Source organism: Crocuta crocuta, unplaced genomic scaffold (assembly GCF_008692635.1).
Source record: "Crocuta crocuta isolate KB4526 unplaced genomic scaffold, BGI_CrCroc_1.0 scaffold180, whole genome shotgun sequence".
Classification (NCBI taxonomy): Eukaryota; Metazoa; Chordata; class Mammalia; order Carnivora; family Hyaenidae; genus Crocuta; species Crocuta crocuta.
The window spans coordinates 3,757,588-3,784,856 of NW_027527549.1; the positions used below are offsets into that span (position 1 = coordinate 3,757,588).

The following is a 27,269-nucleotide window of genomic DNA, read 5'->3' on the forward strand; positions in this document are numbered from 1 at the left end:
TGGCTGGCTCAGTCAGTAGGGTGTGCGACTCTTGGTCTCAGGGTTGTGAGTTCGAGTCCCACGTCCAGTGTAGAGATGACTTAAAAAAACAAAATCTTAAAAAAGCAAAACCAGAAAACGTTTATGTGGTCAGAATGACCAATTCCAGGATTTTAGGTCCCTTAGAAAAGCCTTCTTCACTGGAGGATTAAAGAAACGTTCTTCACTCTTTTTTTCCCAGAGCATTTACAGTTTCATTTTGTTTTTTTACATTTACACTTTTGTTCCATCTTGAATTTTAACGTAAAGGAATGAGATAGAAATCCAGCCTTATGTTTTCCTACTGCTGGAGCATATATAGAAGTGGGCCTGTCTTCCTGGTGGCCTCTGACACCATCGCGGTAAGAGTCAAACACACATGGTGGCTGGCACGATCTGCGTGTGTTAGCACTAAATTGGAGTGTTCACATGCAGGTGCCCCTGTGACCGTAACAGTATGGGGTAAGGCTGGTGCAGGTTACTGAGGAAGTGTAGGGGTTGAGACGTGAGCTTGGCCTTGAGTGACCTTCAGCATTTGGATAGTAAAAGACAAGAAAGTGTGGCTCTAAACGGAATGGGAGTAGGCAAGGTGGTTGGCAAGAGTGAACTAATGATTGTTGCTGCTTAGCAGGCCCTTAATACGGGTCGGACTTTGGTCTGAACCTTATCTCTACATGCATCAGTGCACGTACCCTTACAGTGATCAAATGGGGTAGGGCCTTTTATTTTTTGGCCATTTTATAGAAAAGGAAACCGGCCCAGGGGCCAGTCACATGAAGTGTGTGAGATTTCAGAGCTAATTATGTCGTAGGGCTGGGATTTGAACCAAGGGAAGATGGCCCTGGAGCCTGAGAGAACCGCAGCCTCGCTGAAGGGAACGTGCCCGACAGTGCAACGTGGGTTGGACGATTGGCCTTCAGGAAGGAGGGAGGCTTTGCCTTCCGGAGAGGAAGACCACATTGACGAGGTGGCTGTCTCTGGCTGTGTTCATCAGCATTGCCTGTTACTTCCGTCCTGGAAAATAATTAATATACTGCAGAAATCACACTCTTCATAGTGGAACCAATCGGGGTGCCTGGGTGGCTTGGTCGGTTGAGATTCCGACTTCAGCTAGGGTCGTGATCTCGGGGTTCGTGGGTTCAAGCCCCACGTCGAGCTCTCTGATGTCAATGCAGAGCCCGCTTCGGATCCTCTGTCCTCTCTCTTCTGCCCCTCCCCTGCTCATGCGCTCACTTGCTTGCTCTCTCTCTCAAAAATAAACATTTATAAACAAAATATTTGCTTTCTCCGTAGAATATATTTCCATTGCTTTCTTTGTTGGTTTGCAGTTTAATAAGCGTAACAAACTTTTTATCCTAAAAACAGAGAGGCTCATTCAGATAGGTTTTAATAAAAATGCAAGTAAAAGCGTTTTTTTACCACCATGTCTAGAGCTAAGTAGATGCTTCATAGATGCACAGCAAGTGCGTTGTCTTTTTTTCCCTTTTTGGGCTCCCAGGTCCTGCCCTTCTGGAAGTCTGCAGCGGCTTGGGCTTTAAAACAGACATGATTTATGAAATGTTCTTGTCAGTAAAGGTTTCAAGTACTTGATGCATGTGAAACCACAGCAGCAATTCATTTTGATTCACTTTGTAAGTAATGGTCCTGCCTAATATTAGCCAGTACTTTGAATTTTTATGTATTTAGAGCATTTCAGAAATTTTACTACATGGTTCAATATAATTATCCTGTTTCAGCGAGAAAAACCAGAGACCAGTGTGGGTGTTTTGTGTGTTTTTTTTAATTGTGAGCTTGAATGGGAAAATTGTGAGTTTGTATGAAAGGAGCTGGGCCTATTTTCTTTTCCTTTTCTTTTTTAAATTTTTTAATGTTTATTTAGTTTTGAGAGAGAGAGAGAGTGTGTGTGTGTGTGTGTGTGCACAAGCAGGGGAGGGGCAGAGAGAGAGGGAGACACAGAATCCAAAGCAGGCTCCAGGCTCTGGACTGTCAGCACAGAGCCCGACGCAGGGCTGGAACCCACAAACCGCGAGATCGTGACCTGAGCTGAAGACGGCCACTTAACCGACTGAGCCACCCAGGTGCCTCTGGACCTATATTCTTTTTAGCCTGACTTTTATGGAATACTTGTCCACTTGGGGCCTATCTTTGCTTCTGTGTCCAGGTGAGGTATTGACATGAAGGGATTGAGATCTCAGGATTCATCTGGAATGAAGACTCAGACTGTCATGATTCATGTTGTGCATCACAAGTCTAAGAAGTTAGAAAAAGGGCAGGAAATTAACTGAAAGATAGGAGAAAGAAGGGATTCATGTAGGTAAAAATTGAATTTAATGAGTTAGAAAACAGCAAGAAGAGCTACTAAATAAAACTCACAAGCTAATTGATCAAAAAACAGAAAAGGCCCTAATACGCAATGTGAGAGAGAAAGCATCACCCTGCAGATATATTAAGACACGTGTGAAGTGACACGCGTTAAAGGGTATTCATTGTGACATTGTTTTTAGGAGCAAAGACTTAGAAACAACCAAACTGTTTATCAAGAAGGTTCTGGTTAAATAACTCCTGGAACTCCAAATAGTGGGAAATTGTGCAGCTGTGTAAAAACTGCCATTGTTAAAAAGGAAATGATAAAAATAAAATTATAAAAAATAAAATTATATGTTATTTATGTTATATAATATATATGTATTGTATACATAGGAACACCACATGTATATATTCTGGAAAATCTTGAAGATATTGCTAAAAACAAGGTATTTAGTATGAATACTATACTATCCATTTGTGTGCAAAAGGGAATTAAGATTTATGTATTCTTATTGATTTGAATATACATTTAAAAATCTCTAGAGGTAAACAAAACTAATAGCAACAGGTGTTTGGGAAGAATGTGAACTGGGCACATAGGGTATCATGAGAGGCTCCTTTCCATGGCCATTTTATTGAGTGAGTTTATTACCTAGGTAAACAATTCAGTAAAATTCTATTTGAAAGCTTTTACTTAACAGATTATTAAATGTTTCTGAGGGGAAGGGAAAAATCAGTTGGTTCTATTTAATTCAGCAATAGTTAGCAAAAGGCAAGGCATCGTTGAGAATAATGAGATCGTATGACCGTCAAGCAGCTGGGCAGATATGAGTGAAATACAACTAAATGCAGCAGAAATACAGAAGCAGCACGGCGGATGAGCAGGGAATGGAATGGGAACACCTTGCAAAGGAGGCGTGGCTTGAAGTGGACATGGAGGGACGTATAGGACTTTGACAGCTGGTGACGGGGGGAAGCGGTGGGCAAATAGGGATAAAGAGGACATCCTTTGGATGGAGGGAGATTCGCATGCAAAATCTGGGGGCATGCATGGTTTGCTCACAGAGCAGTGTAGCTATTTCTTTCTTTTTTTTTTTAATTAATTTTTTTTAAATGTTTTATTTCTTTCTGAGAGAGAGAGAGAGAGAGACAGCATGAGCAGGGGAGGGTCAGAGAGAGAGGGAGACACAGAATCTGAAGCAGGCTCCAGGCTCTGAGCTGTCAGCAAAGAGCCCGACGTGGGGCTCGAACCCACGAACCGTGAGATCGTGACCTGAGCCGAAGTCGGACGCTTAACCGACTGAGCCACCCAGGCGCCCTGCAGTGCAGCCATTTCTGCGCAGTGGGTATGAAGGCTGCGTTTACTCGTGCAGGGACAGTCTTCCATTGGGATGTATGTCTTTATTTATTTATTTATTTTTATGGAAGATTGCAAATACATACAGAGTAGACCAGAAGGACTAATGCAGCGCGTGAGCTTCAACAGTTAGCAGCTCATGCCAGTCTGTTCCCTGTGAGCTCTGCCCACTCTCCCCGCCCCCTGTCCAGCTCCGGCCATATTTTGGAAAAGATCCCAGATAACATTTCTTCCATAAGTGTTTCAGTATCTAGCTCTAAAAGACAGGGACTTTTTCCTCTTTCTTTTTAACCAGTTGGAGCGCAGATTTCCAGTCACTTCATAGAAGACATAAGTAGTTTATTTTTAATAGTTTTTATTTGTTTAAATCAACGAATACGGTTCACAGGTCGCAATTGATTGCTATGTCTTTTAAGTCTCTCAAGCCTTCTCTCCATTTTGCCCCTCCCTTGTAATTTGTTGAAGGAGCTCGGTTGTTGGTCACAGACCATTTTTTACAGATCACATCCCCGTGGCCTCCTCCGAGCATTCCTCTGTTGTCTGTGCTTCCTGTAAATTGATCATTGAATCCAGGGCCCTGCAGATCCGGGGTATTCGTGTGTGTTCTGGTTGGCTTGGTTTTGTTTCACTTCATAGGTGGTACCGTCGTTTCCCCGTCAGGGGTACATAACGTCTGGTTGTCTCTCTTTTCCTGATTTTAGCAGCCACCGCCGATCACGTTTCAGCTTCAGTCATTCTTTACAGAGTAAAGAGAACAAACCAGTAGCTGTCTGGGTTTCCCTGACGTCTCTAGCCCTTCATTTCATAGCCCTTAGGAAGACCCTACGCAGTAGAGAATTTTTACACGTAAACATAAGAGTCAGGTGGCCTTTCAGAACTGGTGGCAAGAAGTTGCAGGTTGTTTTCTTGCATGAAAAATAAATGTATCCCAAAAAGAATTAAAAAAAAAAAAAAAAGAAAGAAAAATAAATGTATCCCGTTTTAATGAATTTTCACAGCCTTGATGACTTGTGTCTTCTCCTTCACCAGATTGTTCTTCCAGTGTGTCAGGAGTAAGGTGGCAGGGAAGCAGTGGTGCGGAAGTGTCCCGTGGCAGGTAGGAATCGTCCTATCCTCAGATCCGCTACGTTAAGACTGTTGAATCTGCGGTGTTGCCTGAAAAGGCTTTGAAGTCAGGTATAAACTGGTGCGTCTTCATCGTACTGTCTCTGAAAGATCTTTTCTTTAAGCAAGGTCGGCCTCGTTGGGTCTTTGAATTCAAAGGACTTTTTGGTTACAGTGAAGGTTTAATGATTTGCCTATTTCATGTCTATATTTTTCAAGGTTTTAGTTGGAGTCACTGTTCTCTTTAGGGAAACATTTGGATTTACCAGACTAATTCCAGCATCCTTTTACGGACTGCCATCTCCTCGATGTTGGCATAAATGGGGTGTAATTCATAAGCTCCTAGAACGTGAGAGGCTGACCGATGCCCAGAGCCTGAGAGGCTGGGTCCGGGGAGGCAGCCACGCTTTCACTGGTAGAGCTGTAGCTTGAACTTGTAACTCTAGACTCCCACAATGGAACCTTCCTAAGGCCAGACTCAAAGCAAGCATAGGATATTGTATAGGCTTGGGGATAGATTCATCCAACAGAATAGTTTTTCATGAGAGGTATGCATGTGGCTACTACCATTGCAGAAGCATTTGAATTGGTCACTGCTTGTCCTTGAAGCCGGGGAAAGCAGTGGTCATGATCAGAGAAGGAACCGAGTGTTGAAAGTATTCCTCGGAAACCGACACTGTCTGAGTTAGGCACCTCATCTTTCCTGGAGGCAGAGAGGGTCCCAGGAATGTTCAGAAATACAGGTCTACTGTTTCCATTTCCTCTGGAAAACAGGCATTGTAGGTAGGAAGCTTGCACTAACGTTTTATATGAAGATTATTTCCTTCGTCTTTTAGGAGCCTGGTTCCACAGAACATTCTACAACCACCAGGCCTCAGAGTGCCTCAGAGCCCTCCGGCCAGCAGAGAAACCCGTTCAAGGTACTTGACAAGAATCAAGAGCCGTCTCTCTGGAAACAGTTCACCAAAGGCGAGGGTGAGAAAAAGATGGCTGATCAGAATCCAGAGGAGAAGGGGGATGTGCTTTTGGATCAAAAGAAGGAACGGAGGCCTGAGTCCAACTGCTGGATGAAGAAAGATGTCTCCTCTGGCCTGGAGGTAAAGAAAAAACCACCTGCAGTTCAAGAGAAGCATCAAGGGGAGAAGATGCAGTTTCAGCGTGAAGTAAAGGAGAAGGAAGAGGCGCACAGAAGAAACCTTTGTGACGTTAAACCCAAGCAGGGCCACGGTGATGCGCTGAGGAAGCCATCCGGGTCTCTTCAGGAGAAATCAAATGTTGAGAGTCATCACGTCCAAAGGGAATCAGAACCTCTAAGGCAACAGGAAACCAAGCCTTTGTCTGGACTTACTCACAGTCTGAATGCAACAAGCAAGCCCCAGAAAGGGGAACGCCTCAGTGAAGAGCACTCCAGCGGCCGGGAGGCTGGAGAAACAAAGGCAGGGGGTGCCCCCAACACGCAGACCGCCCGGCGCCCAGAGCCTCGGGACGCACCTGCCCCAGGAGGACCGTGTGCACGGTGGGCACCAGCTGCAGGGCGCTCCCTGCGTGCAGGGCCAGACGCCGACTCCAGCCACGGGGACCGTGGGGGAGGTCATACTGTTTCCCCGAAGCCTTCCTTGCTCTTTGACCTGACTCTGGACTCCCAGAAAGAGAACCACCTCCTACCCCCCGGTCAGAGTGGGCAAAGAAACCCATCTCCCGCCCCGGGTGTTTCTAAGAAGGTAGAACCTTCAGACCCGGCAGCCCAACGTGGGTACCTCACAACACAACTCAAACAGAAGAAGGTAACTGCTGACCGCCCGTGTGCTTGGTTTTTGTTTGAGTTTATTTATTTATTTTGGGGGGGGGCATACCCGCTTAGCGGGGGAGGGGCAGAGAGAAGGAGAGAAGGACTCCTAAGCAGGCTCCGTGCCATCAGCACAGAGCCTGACGCAGGGCTCGAACTCACAAACTCTGAGATTATGACCTGAGCCGAGATTTAGAAGCCAGACGCTTAGTGGCCTACAGCACCCAGGTGCCCCCCGTGTGCTTCGCTCCTGAGGTCAGAGCACAGCTTGCTGCGGGCCACGAGCCAGTGGGGCATGCTAACATGACACAGGTTTTGCAGGTGGATGGTTGGTTTCTCACTTTGCCCAGGCTTGTATTTTGGGGGTCAGTGAATCAGCTGTGTTTAAAAAACCAAGAACAGGGGCGCCTGGGTGGCTTAGTCGGTTAAGCGTCCGACTTTCGCTTGGGTCGTGATCTCGCGGTTCGTGGGTTCGAGCCCCGCGTCGGGCTCTGTGCTGACTGCCAGCTCGGAGCCTGGAGCCTGTTTCAGTCTGTGACTCCCTCTCTCTCTGACCCTCCCCTGCTCACGCTGTCTCTCTCTCTCCTAGAAATAAATAAAACATTTAAAAAAAAAAAAAAAAACAAAAAACCAAGAACAAAAACCCCTGGTTTTCACGTGTATACTCGACAGACCATCATTGCAGGTTTCATAGTTTAGACCCCTTTAATTTAAAGCTGATTTTCTAACAACTGGAGAAGAGGCTTGCATCTTACAGGGTGTGTTTTTCAGAGCACGCTGAAATCCGTGAACCTCCAGGCCCTCCCAGACAAGGGTCAGAAGTTGCTCACGCAGATCCGGGAGCTGGAGGAAGCCCTGGATGCCCTTGCCCTGTGCCCAGAGCCAGGTGAGATGGGCTGTGCCCCCCGGAGCCCGGGGTTTGCGGGAGCTTGGCAAGGGACGTTCGAGAAGCCCTTCCGACAGATTCACTGTTCCATTTGATTATCTGCTTGTGAGCTTTTCAGAATTAACACTTATGATTTAGGAAAACTTCCTTCATGTCCTGCGGACTGCTCCCTTTCCCGTTGGTTAGGAGACTTTCAGTGCCGTGCCCTTGAGGTCTTCCTGGCTCCTTGGAACGGTAGCGGTCCCGCTCCCTCCTGACCCCCTCTGCACAGGTAATTCCTTGACTTTCCTTAACTGGAGCCTGTTCTTTCCTTTTATTTTTTTCGCAGACGCTAATGAGAAGAGTGAAGGTCAAGCACCACAGCAGAGAAACTTCACCACAGCCGCCACTGACCTTCCTCACTTGACGCCTCCCCGACCCCTGGAGGAACACGGCCTCCAGCCCTTGGGCTCTCGAGGCCTCAAGGCTGCCTGCCCGGAAGCTGCTGGGGCGTCCAGCCTGTGCTGCGGAGGTGAGATCCAAGGGCCTGGCCCTGCTGGGCGTTGCCACACCGCCAGGTTCAGTGCTGCCCAGCAGGTGTCTCTGCCCATGTGAGGGAAGAGCCGAGCTGGAATTAGGAGTTGCCCGTATAGTGGAGACCGTGGTGGTTGGCGGGCACGCGCAGCGTTTAGATTTCTGTGTGTGCCTGGTTCACAGGCCTTGATCACTCAGCGCAGTGGCCGGCACATGGGAATCCTCTAATAAGTGTGAATGAAGGCTCGAACCCATGCCGCCATGAGGGAGGCGGAGCAGCGGGCACACTGCACGCCTGTGTGCGTGTGAAAGCAGGGCAGAGGGGCGACGGGAGTTGAGCTGATGACCAAAGACCCACCAAGAGCGGCGCTGCCCTGTTTCAATTGGTGCTTCCGTCCTGACCTTTCCAGAAAACGGTGGATCAGAAGTAACTGTGAATAAAGCTGACCGCAGAGCCTCAGCTGGGTCCTGAGCCAGATGGGTTTGCCAATTAGGAGACGGGACCAGGTGAGCTCGCCGGTCAGCTTGGCTGGCAGCGACTGGAAAGCTACGGCCAGTTTTCTCCCAGCTGAGGATGTCCAGAGATACCAAGAGAGAAGGAGAGAAGCAAGGAAGCAAAGAGGGAGGGAGGGGAGAAAGTCGAGGAGGGTAGCTAACAGGGTAAGAAGTGGGCTCGGTGCCAGACGCAGCTAAGGCGAGTCCAGGAGGGAACAGAAGATGCGTGCGTCTAAGTAGCAGGGCTGTCCTGGCTGAGAGCCCAGCTGTGAGTGTCGTTCACAATCCTGATGGTGACTGAGTCACCTGGACAAAAACGAATCATGTGAGAGCCTTAAGGGGAGAAAGCATATGATGCGTTTTGGAAAGCATTCTGTTAAAATGGTTTATTGCTTAAAAATATTTTAACGTTTAGATGGTTCGTCGCTTGCCATTTATCTAGAAACCGTATCTGGGACACCTCAGCCCTGATACTGCAGACAGCTGAGGCACGTGTCCAGCCGTTGGCTGTGGGTCGAGGGAGCCGATGTCGCCGGGTTGAGAACAGTGTGTGGCACGTGCGTCGGGGGCCATGTCCCTCTCTGCCGGAAGTACCGTCAGCAGACTTCCACTAGCTCGGCCTTCCCTGTTGCTGGCTTCCCTTCTTGGCATCAGCCCCGAGGACATTTCCTTCCTGAAATAATGATGGCGTTAGCCCGTCACCTCTCTGAAGCTGGGGGGGAAACACATCCCAAACATTACAAGTTACCTCATTAGTATACTTTCTGTTACCTGGCCCTTTCTTAGAAGGACTGACTACACACCCAGCAGATGGGGACAGAGGAGCCTGTGAGGCGCGAACAGCGGGAGGTGGGAACCTGTAGTCCCTGCAGACGGTTACCTGGCAGACCACGAATCGCCAGGGTGAGACACACGTGTGACCCTTGCGCTGACGCCTGTTTGTCCCCAGGCCCTCCAAAGCCAGACGGCCCTCATGCAGTGTGGAAAGTCATAAGTAAAGCCATCGATGAGCTCCATCAGTCCCTGGGGTCGCGGCCTGCCGAGTCCGCTGTGGCGGAGGACCCACCGGGGCTGAAGGTGAGCTGGGGGGACTCCTGTCTGGGTGGCCCCGTCCCCACAGACCCTGGGCCGCTTCCGCCGGCTTCCCTCGTACTGTTTTCTCCCCCTGTGAAGCAGTGAGGCAAAATACAGGTTTTTTTCTCAAAGCCGTAAAATTACAGAAGTCCGTAGCCGTAAAAGGTCCTCTCTGCGCTGTGCCACAAGGATGCGAAGGAATCGCGCGCCTAGTGAGCTAGAGGGAGGAGGCGCGTGCACGGCGGCTGTCAGACAGCTGGAAGGTGCCCGAGAGCAGAGGTGCTGTGCCCTGTGGGGGGCCGCAGGCGGTACATGGAGTACCTGGGGGTCCAAGTGGGGGCTGGTGCTCTTGGGGAAGAACGCTTGGGGGCCTGCCTACTCTGTGCCTTAACGAAGCTGCGAGCCTGCAGATGGCCGAGAGGGTGGAAGCCGAGCGTGGGTTAGAGAGATGGTGCAGGCTCGGTGGTCAGCATGGGAGGGGGCAGCCAGTCGGTGGGACGGAGTCGGGCCCTGGTGGTCAGCACGGGAGGACGCGGGTGGACAGGCGGCGGGACCGAGCAGGGCCCCCGGCCGTGCACCCATCACCGGGAAGCAGGTCACACAAACACGCTCGAGAGCCATTAGGAACCGCTGTAGAATTTTGAGCCAGGTGTTTTCGGAAGAGTGTCTTTGTGGCGGAGCACAGAATACAGAGGGGTTAAGAAAAGACTGGAAGAGGGTGTCAGGCAAGGGGCTGTTGGAGTTTACGACTCACAGTGCTGAGGGGCACGTTGCCTACCGAGTGGAGACTCGCATTTAGAGGAAAATCAGGAGAAGCCGTCGGAATGGCTTCATCAGGGAAAGGAAGGTGGCCGGTCAGAGGTCTTGGTAGCAAGCACCGGAACCCGCCCGGCCCATGAAAGACACACCAAGGCTCTCACTCGAGGCAGTGAGGGGCACTCTTGATACATGTGCAGGCTGGTAGGAGCAGGCCTGTCCCAGGCACAGTGGGCCTTGGAGTCCCCCGGTCAGAGGCAGACTGGGGGCTCTCCAGGGGACAGCGAGCAGCCCTGTGACGGCTGGAACATTGGGAGGCATGGAGGGCATGGAGTCCGTGTGGTCCGGATCCAGACCCTCATGAGGAATTTATACTCATCTTCTGGTTCTTGCCTCTGGCAGGTGCCTCTGCTGCTGCACCAGAAGCAGGCATTGGCCTGGCTGCTGTGGCGGGAAAGCCAGCAGCCGCACGGAGGGATTCTGGGTGAGTCTGACCTCGTGATAAGAGTTGACTTGCACTTTATATTTTTTCTTTTTCCTCCCTTCCCCTCCTCTCCCCGTGTGCGAGCCAGGGAGGAGCAGAGGGAAAGAGAGAGAACCTTGAGCGGGCTCCACACTGAGCACAGAGCCCAGTGCGGTCAGACTCACAACAATGAGATCATGACCTGAGCTGAAATCAAGAGTCAGCCGCTTAACCGCCCAGAGGCACCCCCTCATTTGGCCCTGTCCGCGGCTCCAGGTGGGCACTAGGTTGCCCCCACAGCTGTGGGCTCGGCGAGGGTGTGGCTGCAAGCAGCGGAAGCCGACTGTGACTAATTAAGCCGAAGGAGAGCTTGGCCCCTGGTAACCCAGAGAGCGTCTGGGAGAGGTGGAGAGCCATGCTGGCGACCACACATCCCGGAGCATGGCCAGAGCCATGAAATAAACTTGGTGTCCTGTGGACAGTCATGGCAGCTTTGCTCAAGCCCCAGAGGAAAGCGTTGCCGCCCCAGCATCAGAGACTCCTGTCCCCACCCTGTCCCGCAGAGAGGATCTCACAGCGCACCTCGTTTCTCACGTGGCTTACCTCTGAGTCGAAATCTTGTGTGAATGAGGACATGTGACCTCCAGAGCCAAGTCACGCTGCCAGGGCCTTAGGTGCCGGGGACCCTAGCAAGTAAACTTTCCAGGCTCTGCTTTGGAGACTCCTCAAACTAAAACTTTGCAAGGGTTTCAGCTTCTAGAAAACATGACAGGTAGTGCTCAAGGGTCGATGATTTGCTCAGAGGACGCACAGCATGCGGTCATACTCATGGCTGTAATTCAGTACAAAACAAAAAGACGGGGGTGCCCGGGGGACTCAGTCGGTTAAGTGTCCGACTCAATTTTGGCTCAAGTCATGATCTCATAGGCTGTGAGGTCACGCCCCGTATCAGGCTCCGTGCTGCTGGGATTCTCTCTCTCTCTCTCTCTCTCTCTCTCTCTCTTTCTTTCTGCCCCTCCCCACTCCCTCTATCTCTTCAGAATAAATAAAACAAACTTTAAGTCAATAAATAAATAAATGAATCTATTTTGATTCTTTTTTTTTTTAATTTTTTTTTTAATGTTTTATTTATTTCTAGGAGAGAGAGAGAGAGAGACAGCGTGAGCAGGGGAGGGGCAGAGAGAGAGGGAGACACAGACTCTGAAACAGGCTCCAGGCTCTGAGCTGGCAGTCAGCACAGAGCCCAACGCGGGGCTCGAACCCACGAACCGCGAGATCATGACCTAAGCGAAAGTCGGATGCTTAACCGACTAAGCCACCCAGGCGCCCCTACTTTGATTCTCTATAAGTGGAAGTCAGCAAAGGAAAAAGGGACATGGGGCAGAGTTGAGGGACAGCAGGTGCAAGCCTCAGAGACCTTTCCCAGGGAAGTCACAGGCTGAGCTGTGATGACACACGTAAGATGTTACCAAGTGGGGAAGTTTGGGCCCCAGTTGTTTCCTGGGAACTGGCCACACTGGCAGCTTCCGGCCTGGCGGGTCCGGAAATTCCAGACTCCCTGAAGGATAGCGGCTGTATGGCCAGAGCCATAGCATTTAGGCTCAGAGAGCTGCTCTTACAAGTTCCGGGAATGGCAGGAACCCTGCTTGAATTTGAGTTCTCACCTGCCAGCCCAGGGCCGCCCCTGTCGCCGGGCCTTTCCTGGGATGGGGGTCAGGTGTGCCATGCTGACTCTCTCTATCTGCGTGGGGACAGGGCCAGAATTCAAACCAGAACCCGCGTGTGACATCCTACTTCCCCTTATGTCAGAATGCGTATTGAAACCGTTCAGGTGAGGATGAGAATATTCTATAGGGTACAAACAGTACATTGAATTAGGTAAGTTCAGTGACCTCACAAGGACAGCCCCCAAGGAGTGTTCATTTGTGGTCCCCTTTGACAAATAAGTGGGGAGAATGGAGAAGCGCTGTTTGGAGTTAACTCCACCCATTGGATCTTTTTGCTTTGGCAGAATAAGAAATTCAAAGACCAGGCAATATGACCAAACTGAGATAGATGTCCACATATGCATCAGATGAGTGACATGATGGCATGCAGATGAGAATAGACTCTAAGTTCTAAGTTTTCCAAGAGTCGTGGTCACTGCCTTTGATCTAGGTAATAACCAGCAAGAGCTAGGGTTCATGTTCATATGCAAGGTGAAGGATTTGTCAGGCTCGGCAAGGAGAGGGCCTGGATCAGCCCCAGCAGCACCGCAGGGGCTCAGGTCTGCCAGTGGTCTCTTCTCTTGAGGTGGAGGTGATGCTTTGCCCTAAGTAATAGGCTCTCCGATTTTTGTTGGTGCTTTCCAGCGGATGATATGGGATTAGGAAAAACTCTGACCATGATTGCGCTCATCCTGACCCAGAAGAACCAGGAGAAGAGCAAAGAAGACGACAAAGACATGGCGTTGACTTGGCTTTCCAAAGACGGTATATAAATCGCCCGTTATTTCCTAAATTGCCTGAGCCAGTGGAGAGTGGACACTTTTAAGCTCTCAAAGAACACTTCCAGTCATATTTAGTTCATCTATTGGAAAACTAGTGTTAGACTCTTTCCTGTGCCATCATTTCTGATGCTGAATATGCTTAATTACAAGGGATCGTTGCCCCTGTTGCTGTAAACTTAGCTTGACCTGTGGTCAGAAAAAATTTTAGAGAGAAAAAAACCATTATTTTTTAAAGAAAGGTCTGTCGCCACCTCAGATTTTAGCCACCATAGCAGACGCTGTTTTCCAGGTGTTCTCAAATTCCTGAAGTTTCCAAGTTCTAGACAATTTCTATCTTATCTCAACCTCTGTTTGAAAATAAAATGCAAGTGCATTACAGGTCCTCTGTATAATATATTGGCAACACCACATCATGTGTGAGTTGCCAACATCTGCCAAGACGGTGAGCGGGTCAGTTGGTAGGACTGTTACAGATCCGTCCATTCTCGGGGCCTCTAATGAACATGGTCACAGCCGGGTCCTGAGCCTCTGAGTGCAAGAATAGCAAGCTATATGCATGCAAAGAGATAGAGGAGCGGGCAGTGGTACAAATACGCCTTCGTTCACCCATTCCAAAGTATTCTTCGCTTTTCTTGGGACTTTTGTACTTACAATATAATGTGGATGTAATTAAATTACGCTTTTCAGGGAAAGATAGTAATATGCCCCTGTAACGAATCCCCTCGGGACGAGGTTGGAAATGATCCCACTTCTGCCTCCTCGGCACTGTGGAGCATATTGGTGTTTCTAGACTGAGGCCACGTACTGTACTTTCCTCTCCCTCCTCAGCCTCTCTCTCTCTGACATTTGTACAAGGGAAGATAAATACGGGTTTTGAGTTCAAAGACCACCTCTTTCGTTTCCCATTCTGTTGTATGCTGGGCGTGGGATTAAGGGCAGTGGTTGTTAGAAATACTGATTGTGAGAATGAAAGTCAAGAAAAGGAGTAAGTGCCTTCAAGGAGTCAAGGACCATTTAATGAGCGTAACGAGGTGCTGATTTCTCCCCCCAAGACTCCTCTGAGTTCACTTCCCACGGAACGCTGATCATCTGTCCTGCCTCCCTGATCCACCACTGGAAAAACGAGGTGATGAAACGTGTGAGCAGCAACACACTGAGAGTCTGTCTCTATCACGGGCCCAGTCGGGAGCAGCATGCGAAAGTGTAAGTGCAGAAACGCGGCAGACGGTGTAAGCTCCTCCCTGTAGGGGCCGCAGGGGCCTTCCCTGCTCTCCCTGGGCTTTCATTCAGTCAGGACCAATGACTCATGACACCCAAAGGCACTGTGGTCACGCAGCATCCTTCACCTGTGAGAAGAGGTGCATCTGGCAAGAGAGTGGTGTGCGCTTTAGGAGATATTTGATCTCCTAAAGAACACTGAGTTCCAAAATTGGGAGGCTTCAGGCTTATAATATGTCTGCTGTCATGAGTGATGTCACCTCAGTGGATGAAAGGTATCAGGGCAGCAGTGACAGGCCTGTGTGCCTTCTCTAGCAGAGTGCTGTCAGCAGCTGGCCTTTGCTCTAGATATTGATTAGAAATAAATCACACCTCACTTGATTTGCACTTTGAGCGTATCTGGTTTGGTGTTCCGAATGTGCTCGTCAACGGTTAGAATCATTCTTAATTCTTCTTCTCTGTATGAGGCTGAGGCAGTGGGTAGACTGCACCCCTCGGAACTAGGCATATCCTTTTTATCAAAAGTATTTACAGACGTTCGCCGAGGTGCATAATATTCAGTCTCATTGAAAAAAGGATCTGTACCTTTTGTTAACAATCTCGATGTGTAAAGAGTGTAGGCAAGTAAACCCCAAGCTTACAGCATGTATTTTTGTACCCAAGTGTCAAAGCTGGATTCATGGGTTTTCAGAAATCCGTTGGAGATTGATAAGGTGAAAGATCAGCTATAGACGAACAGCACTCTGAGGGCTTCTTACTCCCCGAGACTTCTGCATCGGTCTAGGTCAGATCATTACAAGACGTTAATTCCCAGCCCTACGGTTTTTCTGTTATTGCCAGATCATATCTAGCTTAATATGACTCCAGCCCGAGAATTTCCTTTGCTACTCATGGGATGGGAACAGGGAGGCTATAGTGAGCAGGCGGTAAAAATGATCGGGTGTCAGAGCTAAGGATCTCCAGTGAGGAAAGCCCTCCCCCCAGACCACGCATATGCGGATTATGTGTATTAGCGAATCCTAATCGCTGTCCTTCTAGCCACCCGCATTTTTATAAAGGGGCCGACCCCCACCTGTCTTGTCAGCCACGGAGGGATTGTTTCCTGTTTGTGCTGTGTTCTATCTCTGCAGCCTCTCCACATACGACATCGTCATCACTACCTACAACCTTCTGGCCAAGGAGATCCCCACACAGAAACAAGAGGGAGCCATCCCGGGCACAGACCCCGGCGCGGACAAGGTGCGTCTGGGAGCTGCCAGGGGGCAGGGGGGCCACCCCTCCCATAACTGGCGTCTTTCCTCAGCGTCAGAGTCCGCAAGGGTGCCTTCCTGCGCGGGGAGGAATGGCCCAGGCATTCCACCTGCAGAAGCAAAGCATTCTTCCCTCTTCCTTCTCTTTTATTGTAGGTGGACTCATCAGTAATACAGGTTGAGGTTTGGCACAGTATTTAGTTGCTTTCTTGAACTAATGGTAACTGCGTTATAATTGTGGTGGGACCCGTCACCTGAGTATGGGGAGCCCCACTTGCTGCACTTTTTATTTTAGAGTCTTTGGGGCATGCTCTGTGTGTGTGTGTGTGTGAGTAGGCTTCACATCCAGTGCGGAGCCAGACACGGGGCATGAACTCATGACCCTGAGACAAAGACACGAGCTGAGTTCAAGAGTCGGACACTTGGGGTGCCTGGGTGGCTCAGTCAGTTAAGCGTCCGACTTCGGCTCAGGTCATGATCTTGTGGTTTCGGGTTCAAGCCCCACATCGGGTTCTGTGCTGACAGCTAGCTCAGAGCCTGGAGCTGCTTTGGATTCTGTGTCTCCCTCTCTCTCTGCCCCTCCCTCCCTCACAGTCTGTCTCTCTCTGTCTCAAAAATAAACATTAAAAAAATTTTTTTTAGAGTCAGGCACTTAACCAACAGCCACCCAGGCAACCTGGGGTATTTTTTATATTCAGTGTGAAGACCCATATTTTAGTACTAGTATTTTTGTATGAAGCCATTAACGTCTGCCTCTCTTCCGCCTCCCAGGAAAAGAGAGAGGTCGCAAATAAATAAGGCTACAGAGGGGCCAGATGCTAAATGATAACCAGGCGAAAAGCCCTGAATGTTTGCTAGGACGTCTAGGTAGTCCCAGTCACACAGCCCAGAGGCTTTATTGCCTAGTTACCGTGGGGCTTTTTTCCCCTGAAAATACAGAGCTGTTCCAAGAGGTGACCTATCCATATTTGGGGTAATCTCTGGAGTGCTTCTCTAGTTAGACCTGCTCTGACTTCTTGCTGCTAATTAACGCTTGAGGTTCGCCAGTGGCTCCTCATTGCTTTCAGGACAAAACCGTAGACCCTTTAAAGACGTGACACATTAGACCTTGTATGAACTTGTACTTGCAAGTCCCTCATCCCTCATCTCCCAGCCGCCAGCGCCTCATGCTCACTGTACCGAGGGGGATACCTGCCCTGCCCCGTCATGCCGCTCTCCCTCTGCGTGGAATGCTTTGCCTCTGTTCCTTTTCTCGGTTAATTTTTTTTTTTTTAACCTGCTTTGAGAATTCTTTACCCTCCGGGTAAATGCCTGTCCTGGCACCTTGTGCTTACTCACATCATAGCACTCCGCGTATTCAGCGAACATTGAGTATCTACTCTGTGCCCGATGCTGGTATTAGGGATGTAGCAGTGAGCTGGACTGAGTCGATTTCCTCCAGCATGTGTTGAGTTACCCAGCAGGACTTAATATAGAAACATCATGCCATAATTAATCTTTATGCTTGATTCTGCTAGATCGTGAGCTCCTTGAGGCTAGGAACTGCCCTTTAAGTCTGATTTCGTATCTCATGCATAAAAGTAGACTTTCAGTACAGTTCTAGTGAATTTTTATAAATCTGGTCAGGGGCGCCGGGGTGGCTCAGTTAGTTAAGCGTCTGATTTTGGCTCAGGTCATGATCTCAAGGTTCGTGAGTTCGAGCCCCGCAATGGGCTCTGTTCTGACAGCGCAGAGCCTGGAGCCTGCTTCGGATTCTGTGTCTCCCTCTCTCTCTGCCCCTCCCCTACTCATGCTCTGGGTCTCTGTCTCTCAAAAATAAAAATAAAACGTTAAAAAAATTTTTTTTTGTAAATCTGGTCAAGTGAATTTCCAGGCTCGACACCTAGTGTAGTCTTGACTCATGGCCATTGTTCAAAAGTGGTCAGAAAGGATAAATGAACGCAAATTTAAAACATTTCACTCCTAAGCATCTTAAACCGCAGGTTGGGGATTCTCAAGTTGACTTGTTTATTCTGCTTTTGGTGTCTTCAGCTTAATTCTTATTTGAGTGTACCTGATCTGAGCCCTCAAACTTGAAGGTAGGAGTGGACCCCCGGTACAAGTCTGTTTTTTCCCCTACCTTCCTAAAGACATGTACATTCTCCCATACAGTTAATGGATGTCGCTTGGGTTTCTTCCAGGATTTGGCAAAAACACCTTTGCTTCGAATAGTCTGGGCTCGAATCATATTGGATGAAGCTCACTGTGTTAGGAACCCTCGGGTACAGACCTCCACGGCCGTGTGCAGGCTACGGGCCCACGCACGTTGGGCCGTCACCGGAACCCCCATTCAGAACACCTTGTTGGACATGTATTCACTGCTGAAGTGAGTAAAGCTCTCCCAGGTGTGTCACATGGTCTCAGACAGCGGATGGCAAGCCCGCCAACCTTTAAAGGGCAAAAGAATTAATATCCATGAGAAAACAACCGGTTGATGGACTGGAAGGTACAGGAGGTTGATGACCTCCAGCCCTCTATATGGAAAAATAGAGAACAGATTCAAAGGAGAGGAAACAAAACCTTCTTTCTTCAGTCCAGTGAATGTTCTGGGCCTTTTCAGCTTTAAAGCCTATGTCCTAGGGTCGGGCCTGCTCTTTTATTCGAAGCAGAAAAGAATGCTGATTTTAAAGTACTTGCTTTTATTCAGGTCCACCTGCAAGTGGATATGGAATTTCTTTGTCGACCTTTGAGGCTTTAAGAGTCCGTTCTAGCCGTTGGTTGTAAGTTTTGTAGCGAGCCAGACAGTGCTAATGGGAAAATTCGCATGTTACAGTGTGGTTTTATTACTGACGTGGATGCTTTGGATATGTCTGGCAGAGTTTTGCTCTGAAATTCACTGTTAAAAATGATTGAATGACAGACGTCACAGAAAATCTGATTTGTTTCTCATCTTCCATGTTTCCTTGGGCCCTTATCTGCTCCTTGAACTGTCCTCCAGTACTTCTTGCCTACTGTCTTCTTCCCCCACAACAGATTTCTCCGTTGCTCACCATTTGATGATTTCCGAGTGTGGAAGAGCCAGGTCGATAACGGTTCAAAGAAAGGAGGAGAACGGTTGAGTATTTTAACCAAGAGCCTTTTGCTCAGGAGAACAAAAGACCAGCTGGACCCCACCGGCAAGCCCTTGGTAATCTTTTCACGTGTCCCTGGGCAAGGCCGGGGCAGGGGGGTGACTGCGTCCCTGCCGTGGCTTGAACAGCCATCTTCTCTGCTCGGGGGGGCCTCCGAGTGTCCCCTCTTCCCGTGAGGGCCCCCCCAGCAGTCCTGTTTGTGGGACGGGGGGAAGTGCTGGCCAGGCCTTGACTCGGTTTCCAGTGTCCACTGTGGGGACTTCCTGTCTAGCGCTCGGGTCACTTGTCTGACGTCACTGGCTGCGTTTTCCTCCTCCAGGTGGTGCTGCCCCAGCGGGAATTTCAGGTGCACCGTTTAAAGCTCTCTGAGGAGGAGGAGAAGGTTTACAGTGTCCTTCTGGCTAGATCCAGGTGTGTGCAGTGAGGAGGCACCTCCGCTGGCGGTTGTGTCGTTCCTGTCCTTGTGGGGGACCGCAGCAGGGCTCAGGTTTCCTCAGACTGCGTTGATGCTGTTATCGGCGACTGTCGCTACATCTATGTTCCTTCTTTTTCATTTTTAAATCTCCCTGTTTCTCTCATCACTGGCTCCCCGGTTCCCCGTGGTCTCGCACACGCGCTGAAGGTGTTGTTCGTTGGCTTCCTTGCGTGGAAACCCTGCAGCGTGGCCACTGTCCCCCCGGGCCGGGTGGGCCTCTGTCCGGGCCAGGCTGGGAAAGATCATCTCTTTGACCTTTGACCTGTGACTCACCAAACAGTCTGCTCTGTAATCCTTTTTGTCCTCTATTTATACTTCCTCTACAGCATTTGTCCTTCCCTAAATTCCACATTCACTCCCTGCCTCTTGGCACCTCTCGCTTCCAGCGTGAATATGGTTTTTTCTCTTTGTAAACTTCATGTAATATAATCGTATTTATGAAGAAACATGAACTAATACTAATTAACATTACTATTCACATGTATGTGTTGTAAGTTAGTAAGTTATCACTAAACAGAACATTCTGTAATATTAATACGTTTATTAACCTTGGTCGATCATTTAAGAAATGATTTGGCTTTTAAAATCATGAATTTTTATTACCTTTGGCCAGTGGTTGCCATGAGCCCGGCCTCATTTAACAAGTCTCCCCGTATAGTTTTCCGGGCCCTACTGCAAACAGTTAAGCGGTGACCATCCTAAACCTCTTTGGTCTTAGAAACATTATGTGTACATTTTCTCTTTCCATCTGAGGCAGGTCAGCTCTTCAGTCCTACCTCAGAGCGGGGCAGGAAGGCGGAGGCAGCCAGGCCAGGAGAATCCCTGATAATCCATTCAGTAAAGGTAAGCAGTGGGACCCCCAAAAACACACTCAGGAAATGAACATGTGTATTTAGAGCTGGTAAAATTACAGATATGTGACNACCCAGGCGCCCCGAGTTTTTTTTAATGTTTTATTTATTTCTGAGAGAGACAGCATGAGCAAGGGAGAGTCAGAGAGGGAGACAGAGAATCTGAAACAGGCTCCAGGCTCTGAGCTGTCAGCACAGAGCCTGACGTGGGGCTTGAACCCATGAACCCTGAGTTCATGACTTGAGGCGAAGTTGCACGCTTAACTGACTGAGCCACCCAGGTGCCTCATGGGATGTTATGCATTTAAAAAAAATTTTTTTTAATGTTTCTTTATTTTTGAGAGAGAGTGTGTGTGTGAGCAGGGGAGGGATAGAGAAAGAGGGAGACACAGAATCCGAAATAGGCTCCTGGCTCCGAGCTGTCAGCACAGAGCCCTTTACAGGGCTCGAACCCACGGACCACCAGGCCATGACCTGAGCTGAAGTCAGACCCTTAACCTACTGAGCCGCCCTGGCGCCCCACTGAGTTCCTGATCTGAGAGACTCGACCTTAGACAGGAGCCTCAAACCAAAGTCACATAAGGCGGTCTGCATGCACCAGACCTGCTTATGTGAACTTCTTTTCAGTCATTTTTGCAATCTGCTTTATTCAAATGCAAGTAGGTCTGGTCTGCAAAGAAATGCAGCGTCTCATTCGGCTTCATCGGTAGAGAAGTCCGTTACAGCCACGCTCTTGAATCTCAGCTCAGGGAAGTTCACAACGGCCTCCATGGGTCGGCGGTTCCTCCCCATGTCTCTCTTTTAAATCCCACCCTGTTTCCTGTGGTTCGATTTGCTCGGGGGAAGTGGCCCAGGAGTTTGGGTGCAGCGGGCCCGGAACGTCTTCGGTGGCACGACCTGGCACCCCCCACGTGCTGTTGACCCAGCTGCTGCGGCTCCGCCAGTGCTGCTGTCACCTCGCCCTGCTGAAATCGGTAAGAGAGCCCTTCCTGCAGGGAGGGGTCCCCCTGCAGGGCCAGGGCAGATGGCATTTCGGGGGCGCGTCTGTCTCTTGGGGCAGAAAGGAGAAGTCTTGTTTGTTTCATTTCCTATTCGTTTTTATTGGTTTTGAGAGAATTCCCATAGTATTGAGAACAGAATGTTTTTTTAAGTTGACTTATTTTGACAACACAGACTGGAGGGGTGGAGAGAGCAGCCCGAGCAGGCTCCGCACCATCCGCGCCGAGCCTGGCACTGGGCTCGAACTCCCAAACCGTGCGTGAGATCACGACCTGGGCCAAAGTCGAGAGTCAGGCGCTTCACCGACCAAGCTGCCCAGGCGCCCCGGGAGAACGGCTTTTATTGTTTTCTTTTTGTAAACAGACTTTATTTTAGAATGGGAAATGTCATTTGGTGAATACCGTTCATGAACACTTGGATATTTTCGGATGTCTTAAAGCCCGTTTTGCTGCTAGGCTTTTCTGCCTTCTGGCGGTATTGGGGCTTTCAAGGCTAGTTGTGAAAACTTGAATGTTTACACGACTGGGAAAGTTGCCCTCACATTTGATCGAGGCACAGCCATAATTAGGATGAGTCTGTTATTCTTTCGGAGGAGCTGTGCTGATGTGTTTGGATGACAGCAGCTTAATTAACTACTGCGCCAGCTGGGAGTGCAGAATGGCGGTGGAATGGGTCTGGCATAGCTCTGAGAAGTGCCATCACTTGACTTATCTTTAATCTGGTGAACTCGCTCTCGAGATGGTGTTCTAAATGGGGCTTCTCTGAGGAGCTACTGATGATGAAGTAGAAGACGGTTTGCTGTGTGAAATGTTAGACGGTCAGCACTCCGTTGGCAGGTAACACGGCCTGCTGCCTTGCCCTTCCACCGCTTCCTGTCCCCTGTGTTCTTCTCAGGCCCTGGACCCAGCAGAGCTGAAAAGCGAGGGCCTGGTCCTCTCTCTGGAAGAGCAGCTCAGTGCCCTGACGCTGTCTGAGCTCTGTGACACGGAGCCCTCTCCCGTCATCTCCCTGAATGGTGAATGTTTCAAGGCGGAGCTCTTTGAGGACACAAGGGCAAGCAGCAAGGTACCACCGCTCTGGTAGAAAAAGCTAGGGGGGCCTTGCACAGGTCCATGCGTGAGAGCGGCACGTTCCGTCCACACACGTACACGTCTTGCATGTCAGGGCTGGACTGTCAGGTCTTAGCTGGTGAGCTCCCCCTCCGGTCTTAAATTCTGACTCTATTTCATGAGTAAAACCAGACCAATCACATAGAGGGGCTTTCAGAGAGGGGCTTGGGCCAGCCAGGCAGGTTTTCAGTCCCGGGCCTGGGACCGCTGCCTCTCAGGGCTCCGCCAGGGCCGGGGCCTATGCGAGCGAGCAGCTGGTTTCCGGAAAGCTTTCAGGGACAACAACAAAGGCTGACCCTAGGACGGCTGTAAACCTGAGCGCCAGTTGCTTGGGCTCGCTGAAAAGGCATCCATCTCGCAAGTGTTATTTCCCAAATAGCCTTCTATCTCCGTTAGTCGTTTTTGTCCTGTTCTCATGAAAGCCCTCTAAGGCAGAAGTGTTCCAGCGGAGGGGGGTGACGGGTGCTGTGACCCAGGTCCTGCCACTCTGTTGGCTGGCGCAGTGTCCGCACTCCCAAGAGCAGAGCGTCTCCCTCTCGCTGCTGCCTGAGGCTGCCTTGCCCAGACTCGGCCTCTCTTCAAAGGCTTCAAAATAATAATAATATATATATAATTAGAACTGAGGTCATTGCCAAGGGAATGGTGTTACTTAAGAACTACTTCTAATTAAATCTTGAAAAGATCTGCTGAGGTCTTGACCACTAGGAAGTGAGAGGAAACAGAAAAGAACTCCGTACATGGACAGACTTGATGTCCTTGCACCTTCAGGGTTCACTCTCGGGTTAAAACCCAGGGTCCTCATAATCCGCGCACCGTGTCTCCTACTCGGGTGGTACTTACTCACCAAGCAGCTTCGTGGGAGCCCGCTGACAGCGCTCCAGGCCACTCCAGGTCTCACGCAGAGCAGGGGGCTTGGACAGCACACGCCTGAACTCCTGCGGAATGTTACTGGACCTCGATCCCGAGTTGGGAGCCCCAGGCAGAGGGGACGGGGCGGGCAAAGATGAGACAGAGCTTGGCTTAGCAGAGGAGGAGCTTCGGTGTGGGGAGGGCATCCTGAGCAATGAGGCTCGAGACGTAAGCTGAGGCCAGCGCAGCAAGGGTCTGGTAGGGCTTGGACTCGAGCCTCAGCCACAGGCGGAAGGTGACACACTGGCATCTTAGAAATAACCCTCTGGCTGCAGAGAGGACAGTGGCCCAGAGTGGGGTGAGGCCAGAGGAGGAGAGATCAGTTCAGTTGTTCAGGTGAGGGGTGATGCAAAATAGCAAATTTGCTGCAACTGATGGATGTTAAATAACCTTTCCCAGATTTCATCTCTGTTGGTGGAATTGGAGGCAATCCGAGGGAACGCGGGGTCCCAAAAGAGGTAAATGTGTTCCTTTGTTGTCCAAATAGTATTTGTAATTACCCAGGAAACCTTGTTATTGCTGCTAGTTCTAACTCTTAGCTTTTTACAAATCCGGGACCTTAAATCCTCCTCAGAAGAAAGCACCAAAGGTATAGCAGGATTTCTTCTACAATTTCTAGTTTACATATTTGTGGCATTGATTGAGAAGGAAATCCCTAGAGGATCAGAGCAAGGTAAGCATCTGGGAAAGTGTTTAAAAGTAGAAAAGCCCAGGGGCGTCTGGGAGCTCAGGCGATTAAGCATCTGACTCTGGATTTTGACTCAGGTCATGATCTTACGGTTCGTGGGCTCAAGCCTTACACTGGGCTCTGCACTGACAGTGCAGAGCCTGCTTGGGATCCCCCCCTCCCTCCTCTCTTTCTCTTTCTGCCTTTTCCCTGCTCACACACATGGGTGCACGTTCTCACTCTCTCTCGAAATACATAAATAAAACTTTTTTTTTTTAAGGTAGAAAAGCTGGGGCCCTGGACAGCCAAGTCGGTTAAGTGTCCAACTTCGGCTCAGGTCATGATTTCACAGTTCATGGGTTTGAGCCCCGTGTCAGGCTTTGTGCGGTCAGCCTGGAGCCTGCTTCCGATTCTGCATCTCTCTCTCTCTGCCTGTCCACAACTTGTGCTCACTCGCTCACATGGGCTCTCTCTCAAAAACAAATATTAAAAAAAAAATTTTTTTTAAGGTAGAAAAGCATCTCTAGAAAAATAAGGGAGGAACAGATACAAAAGGCAGGGATGAAGTGTGGGTCACACAGGGAGCCCCAGAGCTCTGGGGATGTTCTTGAGTTGGGTGCATAGATCCATTTGTTATTTGTTATCCTTACATGTATGTTATGGATCTGCATTTGTATGTATGGACTATTTTGATTTAAAAACTTCAAATTTGGGTGCCTGGGTGGCTCAGTTGATTAAGCGGCCGACTTCAGGTCGCTCAGGTCATGATTTTGCCGTTCGTGAGTTCGAGCCCCATGTTGGGCACTCCCCAAGTGTGGAGCCTGCTTACAATTCTCTTTCTCTAAAAAATATAGATATAGATACAACTAGATAGAGATAGAGATAGAAATAGATGGAGATAGATACAGATAGGTAGAGCTAGATATAGATAGATACAGAGAGATAGGTATAGATAAAGAGATGTATATAGATATAGAGATAGAGACATAGAGAGGTAGAGATAGATAGATACAGAGATAGATACAGATGGGTATAAGTGTAGATTTGCCCCACAGAGAACAGAAGGCCTTTCCTCGTCCACATTTGATGACTTAGGCGTAACGGGCGGGAAGGACCTGCAGATGACTTCGTCTCACCTCCTCAGGGCCTGATGTTTCGTCGTGTGCTTTCTTGCAGCGTCATTGTCTCCCAGTGGACCGGCATGCTGCACGTGGTCGCCTTGCACCTGAGGAGGCGCGGCCTGACCTACGCCACCATCGACGGCTCCGTTGGCCCCAAACAGAGGATGGACTTGGTGGAGGCGTTTAACAGCTCCCAGGGCCCTCAGGTACGAGCTGGCCCATCAGAGCTCTGTGGCCGAGAACAGATTGATCCCAGTTACACAGAGAGAATTCCAGCGTAGCAGCTTGGTTATAAAAACATTCACTGCCTTGCTCCCTCCACATGCTTTTAATTTATGAGTCATTTACAGGGGCATGTATCAAAGTGTGCAAATCCTTTAAAGGGAGTAAAAACTTGAGGGCCATAAAAGAGGAAGAGCAGAGCAGGTTGGACCAAGCGAGTCTCTGTGGACGAGGCAGGCCTTGAAGGGGAGGCGGGGGTTCGGTGAGAGGGAGCGTGGGGAGAAGTGAAATGACAGCAAGAACGTGGAGAACGTCCACCAGCCGGTGGGCAGGAGGAGCCCAGGGAAGGGACAGAACCTGCTTAATGGAAAGCCCGCGGAGCCAGCTGCCCCAGTGCTCCCACTGTAGAATTAGTGTATTTGGGCAGGTGTGTGTGCCTCGTGTTACGTGTGTGCCTCGTGTTGTGAGGTTGACTCGCAAAAAAAAAAAAAAAATGAAGTGAGTTTTCTTAAAGGTGAGGCATGGCGTTTTTTGCCAGCAGACAGAAATCTGATAGGAAGGGATCTTGGGCTTGAACCTGAGACGGAGGGAGAGCTGTAGTAGGAGACCAAATCCGCATTAAGTGAATACTGTGCTTTCTTTTGAAGGTTATGCTGATCTCCCTCTCGGCTGGAGGTGTTGGCCTGAATCTGACTGGAGGAAACCACCTCTTCCTCCTGGATATGCACTGGTAATGACTCTGGGCTTCTGTTGCATGGTCAGCAGCACAGCATGGGGATCTGGGGGCCGGAGGGGCATCAGGGCCTGACTCCCGGTGTTGAGGATGCTCTTTTCTGCATTCTGGGGATGCTGTGGCTGCATGGGTGTGCACAGGTACAGGTCCAAACAGGGCGTGGGACTGCTGCTGGCCCTGAATTCCCCAGCAGGCAAGCCTTCAAATGCCTCCTTCAGATAGCAGTTGCTTTATTGTTAATCTGACGTCTGTTTCCATGGAAACAGGGAAGAGGGCTTTTTCTCAGGGCTAAGAGCTATCTCACTCAGTCTCACCTCCTCCGAATACCGTACTTCACGCACGCTTGTTGACGTCCAAGGAAATTTCAACCCTGGAAAAGGAGCAGAAGCTTTACTCCGAAAGGATAAGGGATTTTCTAACACTGTTAGGAGAACACTTAGCACAAGGCCATTTAGACTCACATGGAGCGTCAACATGGGGAGCGTACAGCAAATTTCCTAGATGTGAGAGAGGCGAGTGTGTGTGTGTTGGTAGGAGGAAAATGTCATAATTAGTCCCAGTTTGGGGTTTTCCAGTTGTGCCGAGTAGGGATTGCTGTGCCTTTGTCTGATTCTCCAGGTGGCCCGGGTTGGTGCACACAGTGCAACCTGTTATCATTTCCTGGGAGAGAGTGTTTTGGTCGTATTTGGGGCTCCCTGGTACATTTGAGGGAGGAATGGGTGCCCGCCTGGCCCAGTTGGTAGGGTGTGCGACTCTTGATCTCAGAGTTGTGAGTTTGAGCCCTGCATTGGGTTGGAGAGTACCTAAAAATAAAATTTATTAAAAAAATTTTTTTTTTAATTTTAGAGAGAAAGAGCAAGATTAAGTGAGGGAGAGGGGCTGAGGAAAAGAGAGAGAGAATCCTAAGCAGACTCCATGCTTAGCACAGAGCCCCATGTAGGGCTTGCCCTCCTGACTCTGAGATCGTGACCAGAGCTGAAATCAAGAGTCAGACCCCCAACCGACCTAACCACCCAAGTGCCCCTAAGAATAAAATCTTGAGTACATACATGCATACATACATGCTGTGTTCTGAAATGGAGGAATCTTGTCCAAGATTTCAAAGAAGTAAGATGAGAAACTAGCTTGGAGTTGATAGTAAGAATCTATAAAGAAGACAAGAAATTAAGTTCCCTTAGTTGAATCTCATTGTATGAGGGGCGCCTGGGAGGCTCACTCAGTTAAGCATCTGACTTCAGCTCAGGTCATGATCTCACGGTCTGTGAGTTCAACCCCTGCATCGGGCTTTGTGCTGACAGCTCAGAGCCTGGAGCTGCTTCTGATTCTGTGTCTCTCTTTCTCTCTGCCCCCCCCCCCAC

At 49.5% G+C, this 27,269-nt stretch overlaps 1 protein-coding gene across 3 annotated transcripts in view; it reads left to right on the forward strand.

Annotated features, from left to right (window-relative positions):
* The window catches only part of TTF2 (transcription termination factor 2), a 39,499-nt gene that overhangs the window by 8,973 nt on the left and 3,257 nt on the right, over positions 1 to 27,269 (forward strand). For 2 of the 3 annotated variants that reach the window (XM_077767309.1, XM_077767320.1), the window contains exons 4-21: positions 4,712 to 4,778; positions 5,623 to 6,570; positions 7,344 to 7,458; positions 7,787 to 7,969; positions 9,416 to 9,543; positions 10,699 to 10,780; positions 13,111 to 13,230; positions 14,300 to 14,450; positions 15,596 to 15,704; positions 17,896 to 18,080; positions 18,728 to 18,881; positions 19,145 to 19,236; positions 20,058 to 20,143; positions 20,998 to 21,125; positions 22,045 to 22,215; positions 23,568 to 23,626; positions 25,012 to 25,162; positions 25,826 to 25,908. In XM_077767309.1, the coding sequence (XP_077623435.1) occupies positions 4,712 to 4,778; positions 5,623 to 6,570; positions 7,344 to 7,458; positions 7,787 to 7,969; positions 9,416 to 9,543; positions 10,699 to 10,780; positions 13,111 to 13,230; positions 14,300 to 14,450; positions 15,596 to 15,704; positions 17,896 to 18,080; positions 18,728 to 18,881; positions 19,145 to 19,236; positions 20,058 to 20,143; positions 20,998 to 21,125; positions 22,045 to 22,215; positions 23,568 to 23,626; positions 25,012 to 25,162; positions 25,826 to 25,908 (3,012 nt within the window). Of the gene's footprint in view, positions 1 to 4,711; positions 4,779 to 5,622; positions 6,571 to 7,343; positions 7,459 to 7,786; positions 7,970 to 9,415; positions 9,544 to 10,698; positions 10,781 to 13,110; positions 13,231 to 14,299; positions 14,451 to 15,595; positions 15,705 to 17,895; positions 18,081 to 18,727; positions 18,882 to 19,144; positions 19,237 to 20,057; positions 20,144 to 20,997; positions 21,126 to 22,044; positions 22,216 to 23,567; positions 23,627 to 25,011; positions 25,163 to 25,825; positions 25,909 to 27,269 lie in introns of those variants that run through there. The other variant, XM_077767331.1, reaches the window with a different exon arrangement.